The sequence below is a fragment of the Vulpes vulpes genome, chromosome 8, assembly GCF_048418805.1.
Source record: "Vulpes vulpes isolate BD-2025 chromosome 8, VulVul3, whole genome shotgun sequence".
Lineage (NCBI taxonomy): Eukaryota > Metazoa > Chordata > Mammalia > Carnivora > Canidae > Vulpes > Vulpes vulpes.
Window position 1 is genome coordinate 44,872,201 of NC_132787.1, and position 14,136 is coordinate 44,886,336.

The 14,136-nt window shown below is 48.4% G+C and overlaps 1 protein-coding gene across 24 annotated transcripts in view; it reads right to left on the reverse strand.

Annotated features, from left to right (window-relative positions):
- Positions 1-14,136, reverse strand: part of MICAL3 (microtubule associated monooxygenase, calponin and LIM domain containing 3) — a 266,829-nt gene that overhangs the window by 44,059 nt on the left and 208,634 nt on the right. For 17 of the 24 annotated variants that reach the window (XR_012003010.1, XM_072766402.1, XM_072766389.1 and 14 more), the window contains 2 exons: positions 7,882-8,077; positions 558-811 (listed from right to left, as the gene is read on the reverse strand). Coding sequence is in view for 23 of the 24 variants with exons in the window: in XM_072766402.1 (XP_072622503.1) it covers positions 558-811; positions 7,882-8,077 (450 nt within the window). In the remaining variant the exon portion in view is untranslated. The remainder of the gene's footprint in view (positions 1-557; positions 812-7,881; positions 8,078-14,136) is intronic. The other 7 variants (XM_072766407.1, XM_072766399.1, XM_072766396.1 and 4 more) reach the window with 1 other exon arrangement.

Sequence of the window (14,136 nt, forward strand, 5' to 3'; positions counted from 1 at the left end):
GCGCAGAATTGCAATGTTTCAAGTCCAAGGCAAGAGAGCATTTCAGAGCCAGCCAGATGGACTGAACACTGGGCTGATGCTCCAAACATGTTACTACCTGTCATCAACTTAACCCTGTTTAGTGAGCGCCTAGCCCCTCCTCAGCGACAACAGCTCTGAGCAGAGTGAGATTTGGTATTCTGTAGCTTCCAATATCCTGGACTTGGAGTCAGCGAACTCTCTAGAAAGCTAAATTCCCTTTCTTCATCAAAATAATTTTAACGGAAAGTAAAGGAAAAAAAGAGAGACAATGAGGAGAGAAGGTGTAACCTAATTTGCTGACCCTCTGTCTTCTCCTTCCAGTTTCTACTCAGAATGTGCACAAGGGACAGTCCTTCCACTGTCAATGGCCTCCTCTGCCCCCAAAATTCAGGTCAGAGGGAGAGGCAGGAGGGATCGTCTCTGGGCAGTGGGAGGCATATCCGTGTGACTCCAGCCACAGAAACTTTACTGAGGCACAGAACCAGACTGCCTCAGGGATGGGATAGGGTCCGAGTTAGAAGAGATTTTTTTCTGACCTTCACTAGACTCTTCCTCTTCCTCTTCATATTCTTCCTCCTCCTCCTCCTCCTCCTCCTCTTCATACTCCTCCTCCTCCTCGTCTTCTTCATGCCCAGGCCCATAGCTCTTTGAGGCCTCTAGCTCCTCTTCACTCTTTCCTTTCAGAAGAGCATGGATCCTCACGGCCTCCTTCCAAGGAACACCGCCCAGGTCCGAAGTGGGCAGAGGAGGCTCTTCTTCCTCCTCTTCCTCCATCTCTGACTCAGAACTGCTGTGGGGAAACAACCACACAACCAGAGTGAGGGAATGATAAAAACTGAGGAGACAGTTGAAAATCACAGCCAGAGGCAAAATGTCCCAGCAAAGCAACTGCTGGGCGGGAAGGGAGAGAGGACACACATGGAGGGGTGCGGCGTGCTTTCCTGCCCAGGTAAGACAAAAAAAGGGGAAGGAGAGTGAGTAGAGGGCCAGAGGAAATACACACATATGAGTGACCCCTACACAAAGCCACACAGGCCAACAGTCCAGTCTGGGGTTGTCTCTATTCAGTGAATGGCAACCACACTGAGTCCAGTGTCAAAGGCCCTCAGAGACAGTAGGGAGCATGGAGAGAATGTCTCCCTTCATCATGATCTACTGTTGGGTTTGAGGAACTCAATTCTACTTGACTCAGGTGGGTTGGAAGGCTCTCGTGGGAACCATAGTAAGAAAGAAGAGCTGCCTCCAAGAGGCTTGAAATGAAGTCTTAGCCATAGATGGGCTGGCCATCAAGGCGTGTGTGATGGAGGGAAGGCAGCAGGTTCAATTCCACAGTGTCTCCCTGAAGCCCCCCTATGTGCCATGCCTGGAGCAGCATCCTATGAGCACACACAGTTAACATGCAGCAAAGGCACTGTTCACTGAAGTTATAGTACAGGGACTACGGGATGAGGGTAGAAACACATGTCCCATCCCTGGGGTCCCCACCCTTGACAACCAGCCACGTTTCCCACCAGCATTCTCCCCTTACACAGAGCCCAGAGCTCAGCTTGGCAGAGAAGCAGCACTTGATGCCAGAAGATGCTGACCATGACTCTTGCGAGCCAAAATCCTGGATCTCCACCCTTAGGGCTACCACCCCAGAGCATTTTTTACCCTCCTCCCTTGCTGGCAGAGTATGATGGAGCTGTAGTTCAGGAGAAAAACCCCATACACCACTGAATAAATGGAAGTTTCCCAGGCCTGGTTCATGGCCTGATAATTTCCCAAAAGCATTTTCCAGGAGAGGCTTTGCCCTCAGGGAGAAACGTGTAGTTGGCTGGGATGGAGGAAATTTGGCTTTTACAGTCAAGCATGGTCCAACCTCTGGCATGAATAGCCTCCAACCCCAGAAGCATCATGCATGGGGTGGATGTCCAGTCCTGCCTTCCTGTGATGGTAGGGTGCTCCCTCCCCACTCAGAATGGGCCTGTGGAGAGGGAATCAGTGAACACAGTGTGATAAGGTCAAGGACATTCCACTACTAGTGCTACTGGTACCTGTGCAGTAGAGAATTTAACCTTGCTCAAAGACAGGTCTGGCCTTTGTCTCAGCACCTGGGAGATAAACTCTAAGTCCCTGGAAGGTCCTGCCCGATGGGAATGGCTTTATTTCTCTGGGATCCTTGGGTTATGGTGGATAGTCTAATAATGTGCTTGGGGTGAGGGCTGACCACATCAGAAAGACCAACAATTTGGGGGTGGAGGCTTGAGTCATGCAGGATTACTTGGCCTGGAGACTGAGTTCAATCACACCATGTAGACATTCAGTCATTCAATGTCTAGGTAATGGAGCCCCAATAAATCTCTGAACACCCAGGCTTGGATGAGTAATAATACAGGGACTTTGTCACACATTAACACCAGGAAAGTAACCCTTCCCTGCCTCTACAGGGAGAGGACCTTGGAGGCTCGGCATCTGTACTTTCTTGGACTCTGCCCTGTGTGCTTCCTCACCTGCTGATTTCAATCAGTATCCTTCCCTGTAATTAAACCATAACCACCAGTATAAACCTTTTAATCAGCCTGTGCATCCTTCTCAGGAACCAAGGAACTTGAGGGTGGTTTTGGGAATCCCCACACTTCAGCTGGGTCAGGAGTGAGGGCAGCCTGGAAGGCTGCATGCCCGTGACTTCCCAGGTGACCGGTTCTCACAGAGCCACACTGGCTCTGCTCCTTACCAGCTGTATGACCCTGAGCTGACTACTCATCCTGAGCGTCAGCATCCGCAGCAGTCGGGAGGCAAAGCTAACACCTGCCTTGTAGAAGTGTTGTGAAGGTTAGGGATTTGCTTGCTTTTCATGTTTGTGTTACACTCTGAGACACCGGCTGTTTACCTATTTGTTTACTCATTTACATATTTCTTCCTTCATTCAGTGGACATTTTTGAGTACCTATTAAAGTTTACCCAGTTAGGTACAAAAATAAAGAGAGACAGCTTCTTCCTGTGAGGAGCTCACTTTGGTGAATATTACTTCATTCACTCAGCCACTAAAACTTACTGAGCATCTTCTCCTTATAATGCATTTCCTAGACATTGCAGGGGATACAACGGTGGCACAAAAGATCCTTATTCTTAGGGGGAGAGAAGAAGCAAACACATCATGATAAAGTAAGGTAGAGCAGAGCTGTAGTGGGATGGAGGGTCGAGGGGAGGCAGTTTAAGGCAAGTAAAGCTAAGAATCTGGACCATGGAAAGCTTGACATCTGGATTTTGACTATTTTTCAGTATTTAGTTAGGTATTATTTTTACCTTACTTTTGTGTTGTCATTTGTTTACTTTCTTACTAACAATAATGTGTAACCTAATGTGTACCACTTAATATCTTTCAGACATGAAATAAGGATAAGAACACTTTCTACACCATCTTAAATCTTAATGTAAATTTGGGCAGAAGGCAGGCCTACTTGTCCTCCCCTCCTAGCCAGGTCCACAAAGGCTACCCCAGTGGTCAGCAGGCTCAACGGGCTCTCACTGTGGCTTCCTGGGAGGGGGCTTACATACAGCAGATTCCTTGAACTGTGCCACGTCAAGAGGGCGGCAGCACTGTACGTAATGTAAGCAATAACCACTCTATGATAAGGGCAATGGGGCCTCACTTATAGCTGCTATGAGTGCCACACTGCCTGGTTTTATGACAGCCCAAGGACCACAGGAAAACAGTGAGTGAGGCACAGGAGCATAAAAAATAGGGTGGAAAGGTAAACCATTGCTTCTTCATAAGCTACCAGCTTTCAGTCCATTTCTGAGAAGCCTGGATACGTTGCTTCCGGAAATCTGCGACAGGCAAACCAGCCTCCCTCCCTTTGTGAAGGACAGAGAGACAGACAGGGGTTGCTAACTGTTCCTTTCTGGACCGCCATTTCCAAGGGACCTTGGACCTGGTCTCACCAGGATCCTAACGTCATGGAAGATTCACAACGTAAATTCAGAACCTCAAGGCTCATTTTACATTTTCTGGCTGTTCCCAGTGCCTGAGTTTCTGGGTCTAGTCTTTGAAGAGGCTAGGAGGAAGGGTGCAGAGGAGGAATCCACAGTGAGGCAGACCACCCTCTGCCACTTGAATGTCAGCCTAGAAACTTTGTAAGTGGGGAGAATCCCTACTCAGGACAAGACACAACACAGACAACCAACTGCTCTGCCCTTTTGGGAAGAGGGTGACCTTTCAATTTATAGCCTCCTAGGAGAGATGAAGGCCAGGAAATGCAGTCCTCAAGATCAGCATTCTATCATGACTGGTATCTGCTTTTGCATTCAAACCAATCTATTGCCCCCCAACCCCCAACCCCGCGACTGATATAGGTAGGCGCCCCCTGGACTGTACTCTCTCTAAGAGCAGGGACCAGGTCTGCTTGGCTTGTTGGAGTGCTCGTCACAGTACCTAGCATAGCCCAAACACACAAGGATGTACAAGGGAGCACAACCAGAGAAAGCCAGGGCAAGCTGCTACCTAAATTCACAGGTGTCCTAGAGATGAGGCCTCTGAAGTCCATCACTAGGAGCAGACCCTTTCAGTGAGAAGAACCTCTTGCAAAAATCCTCCCTGATATATACAACATATATCCAATCAGTGATCTCAAAGCACTTTCCCCGAGTTCCCTCTCATTGAGGCTATGACAGGGCATGGTAAGAGGAAGCAAGAGCAGCAGGTACATGGGCTGGATTCTAAAAAAAACCAGATCTGTTCCACACTTAAATGAGCCAAGCAGAGGTCTGTCATGCGGGGCAGGGGAAGGGCCAAGGCCAGCAACAACAGTGATGGTAAACACTCACTGAGCTCCATGAAGTGCCAGTGGCACAAGGCTCTTCACATGAATTAGGTCACCTAATTGCACATTAACCCTAGGACACGGTTAACGATAGGACTCTAGGACACAATAATATCCCATTTTTACAAATGAGGCCATTGAACCTTAAAGAGGTTGGATCATTGGTGTGACAGGTCAGGATTTCCACCAATGTTCACACCACCGTCACACTGTGCCTTGTTGGACATTCGCCAAGAACCCAAGAGTTCTTTAGCCACCAGCAGCTGTCAGGGTGGCAAACCCAAGAATAAGACAATGGCTGTCTCCTGCCTGCCTGGGTCCAACTTCAGAAAGTGGAGCCTGGGAATCTGGGTGGGCCCTACTGTGAAGGAGGCAGACAGCAATTTTGAAACACCACTTGAAGTTCTCGGGTGGTGTTCAAGGGAAATAGGGAATCATGGCTTTCATTTTTAAATGGATCCACTCATAATCAGAGAGTGCACTCTGACAACGGTATAAACACTATTGCTCAGCAGATGCAAGAGAAGATGTATGTTGTCCAGCAATCTTTGCACAATAGATGTTTAATCTGTGCTAAAAGCAGTATCTTGTTCAGTGATGGCTCACGTTATAGCCTCTGCTGGAGAAGGGGTGAGGAAGACAGAGGATCAGTCAGGAATCTCCACTTATCTGTGGTCAGCCTTCAAGGAGGGCCAAGCCCTTTCAGGCTAGCCTGTCAAGGACTTTTGGGGAAGTCCTCTGTAGCCAGGCCGCCCCATTTGGAAAGGGCACCTATTGGCTCTAGTCCTCCCTGACTTTTCTGCAGGGTCAGAGATATGCAAACACTGGAGGCCCTTAGCAGATGGGTGCTGCCCAAGCCATCTTCAGTCCCCAGGGCAAAGTTTTCCAGCTAGGAGATCAGGAGAAAGCAAAACTAAAATCATAAAGTTAGTGTAGTTAGTGTTCTTGGGACACCTGGGTGGCTCAGCGGTTGAGCGTCTACCTTCAACCCAGGGCATGATCCTGGAGACCCGGGATCGAGTCCCACATCGGGCTCCCTTCAGGGAGCCTGCTTCTCCCTCTGCCTGTGTCTCTGCCTCTTTGTGGGTCTCTCATGAATAAATAAATAAAATCTTAAAAAAAAAATAAAGTTAGTGTTCTTTTGTCTTCAGATACCTGTCCTCTCCCAGAGAAAATAAAAGTACTATTTCCAGGATCTCCTTTGGAAGATGCTCCCCCTCCGTGCCCCAAGGAAGGGTCATGGAGCTAAATAGGTCTGGGCCAGCAGTCTCTGCGTGGGTAGACTAAACCAGGACATGGATAAGACTCACCCAGGTTGCTTGTTAAAAGCAGGTACCCCTGGTCTCCACCCCAAGCCCAGCTACTCCAGGGCAGGTCCAGGAATTATCTTTATATCAAGTGGCGTTTGTCATCAGGCAGGAAAGTAAGCTGAGCATGCTTGCCGTGAGGCTGAGCCATCAGCCCTGCAGAGAGTGGGCTGTCCCTCATCAGAACAGAGCAGGCATGCGTGCTCTGTGGATGCTCTGGGTGAGATGCAGTTCTGAGATAACATGAATACAGGGACGGCTTCTGCCCTGCAAGCACCCAGGGGGAGGCTGCCTGGGAATGCCCAGATGTGCTGCCTGTGCATCCAGCCCAAGGAACAGCTCATCCAAAGTGTGTCTCAGGTGACAGAATGCAAGTGCAAGGAGCTCTGCCCGGCAGACACCCTCTGAAGAACATTCTCAGAACTCAGTAAATAGTAGTAATAATAAAAGTTCTGTTTTATCCCCCACGCATTCCCTTACTGTGGTGACAAAAAAGCACCTAGCGTATGCCTCATGTTAATGCAAAGCCTCCACTAGGCTGGGAGACACGGTAAGTGTTCCTACTCCAGAGCCCTACAGCAGTCTGAGCAATAGTGATTTTACTCTGTCTTTATCTTGTTCTCTTTGGTGTCCCTGATCACCAAAATGCTCCATGGAGCACTCTGAGTCCTGTACTGACTCTGGAAAACCTGGGCACTAAGGAAAACCAGGCCATAGGGCAAAGATAGTGGACCCGGGGAGTTCTGTGGGGCTGAAGGGCATGTGTCCCCCTCAGGCGTCACTCAGATGTAATTAAAACACTGGGAGGGCCAAGCACAAAACCACTGGCTGTGGGTGTAGCCTCTGGGACCTAAGTTTTCTGCTCCTCTTTTTACCTAGAGGAGGAAGGAAGAAGCCTGGATGGAAAGGTGGCTTCCCCAAGACTGCAGAACCAACTGGTGCCACAACAGGAACCCCTGATTCCAACCCTGAGGCTCCTACCACTGAACCGCCTGCCCCCACAGTGTACTGCCTCAGGTGCACTGTTGGCCCTTTGTGTCTGTCTTTCCCTCCAGGAAACCCATAAGCAGCAACCTGAGGACAGGACCGGGGACTGTTACTTTTGTTCTGTTACCTTTCCGACAAATGGCAAAGTACTAAGGCCATGGTAGGTGTTCAAGAAATACTCACTGAATCTTTGAATTACGCCCCATGGGTCGTGATTCTCACCAGCTAATGAGACAAAGAGACAGGGAACTACAAAAGGGGAGGCCAGTAGGCAGTGGGGAAACAGGAAGAATCTAGACTTGGATTCAGGAAATCTCAGTTCAAGTCTTAGTCAATCCTTGATCCTAGTACAAATCACCAGCAAGTTTCCTCAATTATAGAGCGACAAGATATATGCTCCAGTCTACTTCCTAGGATTCCTGCCAGGATGACAGAAATCCTGTGTACCTGGTCAGGCACCATGCACAGCTGTAAGGAAGGCGACCACCATCAACACAACCTGTGCCATGCACTGTTTTAAATGCTTCATACTATTTAAGCCTCATACCAGTTCTGTGAGGAAAGTCCCAGTATTGCCTACATTTCACAGAGGAGGAAACGGAGGCACAGAGAGGTTACACAGCTTGCCTAGTGTCACCCCACTGGTACATGGCACCCGATAGTGTGGCTTGGAGCCCTCACTGAGCGTCCAGTGCTGCCTACTTCCACTAGGGCATAATGTTCGTCTGGGAAAGACCCGCGAGGACAAAGCACAGGCTGACCTGCTGGCCACGTCCTCCTCTGCCCCCGTGTCCAGCACGCTGCTCAGGTTGTGCTCGGCTTGTGTCTCCTCGGGCACCTCCTCCAGCTCCTCGGCCTGCTTCACGGACAGGCGGTAGTTCTCCAGCTCAATCCGCTCGGGAGTGCCCCTGAGCCTCTTGGCAATGCTAGGCTCTTCCACACCATTCACACTTGAACCTGCAGGACAAGCAAAACAGAAAGACCTGTGACCAAGGATGGGGCAGGACTACATGCACTGGGGATGGAAGGGTGCGGTGAGGGAGGCGGCGCTGACAGCAGGGTAGCTGGGTGTCTCAGGCAGCCACTGCTGTTTCTGTGAAAGGGGGCCAGACCTTCTGTGCAGGCCAGGGAGCTGGATAAGGGGCAGACTGCAGGTCAGTCAGGTCACAGGAGCCAGGAGAGGGCTGAGCACAGCAGGAGAAACAAGACAGCACACCTGCCCCTCTGGGGGAGTACAAGCTTGCTCTCCTTGGTCATCTCTGCACCCAAGTGCAGTGGGGTGAAGGGGTGGGGAGGGGGAGAGGGTCAAAGGGACTCAGGAGAGACCCTAAGGAGGGCTCCTATCGACCAAGTCTCGCTGCTTCTCCCATCCCCTCAACCCCCAACCCCCATCCCCACCCCCACCCCCCGCCGATGATCTGGGACCCAATCGAGGCCCTTGCATTGCTTTTGGCTGATCCGTGAGGTGTCCAGGCTGCAGAACTGTTACGTTGTGGATTTGTGTGTCTCCTCAGGACTGGATCATGGTCAACACGTCCTATTTAATAAAAGAAGCATGGGGGCGACACTGTGCCCCTTCCATGGCACACAGGAGGGGTACCGTGGGGCTGTCTCACTCTTGGTGACACCAGCCTGGCTGCTCGGTTAGGGGTGCCCAGCCGTCTTTCTGCTGTGATACCAGGGGGTGATACAGAGAAACCAGGGGTTTCTCCTGTCCCCCGTCCTTTTATCCAGGGGTTTTAGTATCCAAGTGACGCATGGGGATTTTAAAGTTGTATCATTCCTTCTCTCTATAAAAAACTCTTTCCATTTCTCTCTCTCTCTCTCTGAGAACCACCATGACTCATGGATTTTGAAAAACTTAAGTGTCATATTTGTTATGTTTCCTTCATCACCTTTAATCTATAAGGATCCCCCCTCTCTCCTTATTATCTCCTTCATCATTTTTTTTGATGTAACTTTTTATCCCAGATTTGGTTAGAAAGAGGCCTATCATATTTATGCTTTAACATCTTCACTGTCATGTGATGTAGGTTTAGATCTAGAGTCAGACAAATCCAGGTGAGACACTGTACTCCACCAGTGACCAGCTGAAGGCTCCAAGGAAAATTATAACTACCAAGAGCTCATTTCCTGATCTATAAATGAGGACAACCCTCAACTCTAGGATTATTATTTATATGGGATGAAATTATGTCCATACACACACACACACACACACACACACACACACACACAGGTATGTGCCCCGAACCTATCATTTTCCTCTTCTACATAAACCCAGTATGTGGGCAGTATTCAGCAAATACAAATTTAGTGACACAACTGATGTCCAGTAACATTCTTAGCACCAGTTTGTGCGTATTTTTGCATAGGTGTGTTGTAACCATTTGCTTTGGATTGCAAACAACAGTTACTCAACAAAGGAGTTCTGGGCAGAGGGAACAACACTGGTTAAGGTATATTGATATGTAACAACAGCTTGGTATTACTAGATCTTCTAGTAGCAGTATACTCAAAGTGGTAGAGAAGAGAAAGAGACTGGGGTGAGAACAGAGCCCACGGGGCCTTTGGTGCCACTCTAAGCTCTAAGAGAGAACACTGGATTTTGGTAGGCAGTATCATATCAACCCAGTGTTGGGTGACAGGTGGTCTATCAGGGGAAAGTCAGAATCTCTGGGATAAAGGACTAAAGAAACGGGATGGGAATACTGATTTAGTAATTTTTGTGACATGACAGTTGTGCAAAGAATCTTCTGGAATCCTGGTACTTTTGTTGTGTACAACGTACTAGACCTCTCTGTACTATCATTAAAAGAACTTTTTGTGAGTTCAGGCAGCCACAGAATAGTCTTAGTGCATCTGTTGGAATTATCTGGATCTTCCACCAAATAGCATCTTTCAAATTTACTAGATAATCTTTACTGAAAAGCAAGACCCAGGGCGTGTTCATCTATAAATTTAGGTAAATGTCTAATGATGGGGTCAGAGCATGAATCCTTGGGCTCCCAAGGGCCCTGTGCAATGCCCACCTGTTCTAGTTTTTGAAACCCCAGTTGGGACATTTTACACATCCCTGGTCCATTCTTCAACACTGAGCTCAGGGCCCTAAAGTGTAAGCTATGATCCAGGACCAGGGCATCTGGAAGATTAGGAAATATGTGGATTCCAGGTAATAGCAAAAAAGACGCAGGGAGCGCAGCAGGTGGCTACTGCCACAGCATCCCCTAAACCTGCCTCCTGCTGCCACCAGCCCTTGGAGCGCACAGGCTCTAACTGCACTAGTTTGTTGTTTCCAAACATCAGTCCTCCTGTACTCTCTTGCTCCTTCCCCTCATCAAAACCCAACATGATAAATATGAGAAGGCTAAGGATCCCCTGACTATAATATCATCTGATTCTTTCCTTCCCATCATATATTTTTGACAAACTACCCATAAGCAGAAAGCAGATATTATTATTTCACTTTCATGAAATAAATGTGAATTTATTTTGGCCATTACCCAAATATAGTTTTGGGGAACTCCAAAGATAAAGAATAAAAACCAGTATATCTTTTAGATAGGGAAAGAAGAACAGAATAAGAATGATCACTTCAAGGAAACAACTAACACTCATCAATTCAGATACAAGCAGTTTCAAGGTAGAGTGAACAGACACTCATGTAGAGGAATACTCAAGAAACGATGTCTGTTTTTAGCGGGTAAAAACCATCCCATTGGCCAGAAATTCTACTAGAACCTCAGGAAACAAAGCAGATTAAAACACTTTATACTCTTAAAGAGCTGCAGGCTAGTCACAGAAGAGACAGTCCCGCACAGGAATCATTTCAGTATGATGTACCAAGTATTACGGGGCATAGTAGCCTGCGTGTGGTACTATGGGAGTACATAAAAAGGTAGCTCTGACCAGGGGAGTCAAGGAGGACGTTCTGGAGGAATATGGAGTTAGCCTAGCAGCTTTAAAGAAATTCCATGGGCAGCCCGGGTGGCTCAGCGGTTTAGCACTGCCTTCGACCCAGGCCATGATCCTGGAGACCCGGGATTGAGTCCCACGTCGGGTTCCCTGCATGGGGCCTGCTACTCTCTCTGCCTGTGTCTCTGCCTTTCTCTCTCTCTCTCTGTGTCTCTCATGAATAAATAAATAAAATATTAAAGAAAATAAAGAAATTCCATGAGACAGGTAAATAGCTTGCAAATGAGGTAGCTGAAATTCAGAGACATTAAGCGATTTGCCCCAGGTCATACAGCTAGTGAGCAGTGGAGCCAAGACCTGAATCCAAGGAAGACAGCATGAATTCAAAAGACTACCATGCTATTCCTGGATTTATGATGTGAAGAGAAGACAACTTTCCCCACCAGGATCTCCTCCTCACCATAATTTTTAAGATGAAGGACACAGAACTTCATGAAAGTGTCTTAGAGCACAGAATCTGGCATTTGGAATGACATTCTGTCTTCCTTCCAGAGTTACTTCTCTGGAGTTTCTATAAGCTCTGCAGACTAATAGATCATCCAGCAATAGAACTTGGCAGCCAAAACCCAGAGTGTGGGGCTTTGGAGAAGAGAAATGTTGACTTGATTCTCAGCTTGGCCACAACTGACAAAAAAGAAATGAGAGGCTCTCAGAACTACTCAGATCATTCACACATCAGTCCCACAGAGAAAGGATGCTTTTTCATGAAGACTGTTCGGAGGGTCCCATTGGAGATTTCTTAAGAATTGAGGTGGAATCAGTAGTCACCTCCCTGTCTCAGTCTTCTCTACGCCCACAGGGTCCTTAAGCACATGGAGCTAGACTTCCCCAGAGGTCTGAGCAACAAGAGCACCACAGGACATTCCCTTTAGGGTCAAGTTCCCAGGGAGGTTTCGTTTTCCCAAAGGGAAGGTGGTGCTTCAGAGGGTACTTGGCAAGTACTCAGAATTCACCGACTACCAAAATATGTTTAGCATCCCTAGCCCATAACCTCAAAATGCCATGGGATGTTAAAAACAAAGAAATCCACAACATCATATGCTTGCTTTTGTGGTGAGCAGGGGGCCATGTGCTAGATTAACTAGGTGGTGATGATAAGCTTAAGCCATCAAAGGAGGGGAGTGTGGAAGAGGCTCAGACAGTGGCTGTGACACAGTGCCAGACTCAGCACCTCCCCCTTGTCCCCTGGATTGTCCCTCTGTCAGCTAACAGAAGGGCATGTGGGAGGAGAGGCTCTAGGAGGGCTGACAGATGTGGCTTTGGCCAGTGAGAATGTAAGCAGTGGGGTGAGGCCGGCTGGCTGGAGCCCACCTACCTGGGCCTCCCCACTTCACGTGCTTTCAGCCGACTGCACAGGGACTTTCCACCTCAGAGGAAATGGGAGATCTGGAATCATTTTCGAGGCCGTCTGCACTAAGTCAGGGCAGGCACATCTCAGGTCACTGGGCTTGTATGCGTCAAGCCCAGCTTCACGCATACCAAAAGGAAACAGCTCCCAGGATCTGGGTCATATCCTAAATAGGAAAAAGGCTCTGGGCCTGACCTAAGGGCTCTGTTTTGGAACAGTCACTGCCTGCATGAGCTCCATATATCATCCTGAAAGAAATATTTTTCCTACCAGGACAACCTGCTCTCAGCTGATGTTCAAGAGCTGCCAAAAAGTCTCTATTTGTGTGTGTCTGATTCCCGGAGGGCTGTGAGAGACACAGATGACACTGCGGAGGCGCCCGCCCCCCACCCTAGTCCTCTGCAGACAGGTCTTCTTCCCCTTTCCCTCCTGCAGTGGCAGCGAGGCCCTGGGAGGAGATGGGGCCGGCTGCTCGGCACACTGTGGGGCTTCAGGCAACTGTGAGAGTGTCACCTAGGAGACTGGAACAGCTGAGGGGCCTCGCTCCTCATACTCATTTCTGGCCTATTCCCCCATTCCCTTTTTCTTTCCTTCTTTACAAGCTTGGGAAAGCTTGAATGAAGTCTGAAAGTCTAAAAAGGATTTAGGAAAAGGCACAGTGGACTGGGATTGAGGATTAATTTTCATCCTCTTTTCCAGGTCTGTTAGTTGAATGGATGCTTGGATTCATTCATTCAACCATAATCGTTACACAATTATTTACTGAAGAGCTACTTCCAGCCAGGCACTGGGCTAGGTGCTCAGTCACCCAGTGGACAACACAGGCAAGGGTCCTGCCCTTGGGGAGCCTGCCCTCTGATGTTATGGGTGTCACCTATCTGCTGCAAGAGACCGATGACCTCGAGTGTCTAAAGCTGTCAACTATGGCCATGTTCTCATAAGAAATGATCCAGGACTGGAAATAATCGGTGCCATTTGAGGAGAAAAGCACTCTTGGTCACTCTGGAATACAGAGATTCTCCCTCACGTTGCTCTTTCCTTCTTTCTTTCTCCTTCCTTCCTTCCTTCCTTCCTTTTCCTTTTCTTTCTTTCTTCTTTCTTCTTTCTTTCTTTCTTTCCTTTCTTTCTCTCTCTCTCTCTCTCTCTCTCTTTCTTTCAGAGTTTATTTATTCATTCATGAGAGACAGAGAGACAGAAAGAGAGAGAGAGAGAGAGAGAGAGAGGCTGAGACACAGGCAGAGGGAGAAGCAGGTTCCATGCAGGGAGCCCGATGCGGGACTCGATCCCAGGACCCCACAATCACACCCTTGGCCAAAGGCAGACACTCAACCGCTGAGCCCCCCTGGGTACCCCCAGGTTGCCCTTTCTGACTTCTGTTACCCCTTAGTAAGTTACTAGATCTTTTTGTTGCAATTCCTTTTTTAAGGAAGATTAACTAAAGTCATTTCAGATGGCCTCCTCACACATCTGCCCAAAGCCTTGCCTGTCCACGATCTTGCATGAAAGCAAGCCACCGAGCTATGGACTAGGTCTGATCTACCAAGTCTCAAGGGGGTGTTGAGAAAGATGAAGCCTCCTGAAGGAAGAGTTACCAGGCTGGCAGTAGAAACTTAAATTCCTGGATCCACTGCAAAAATTGGTCAAAGTGACTTATGGTGCCCTGTTCACTGGTCTCAGAAACATTCACAAAATC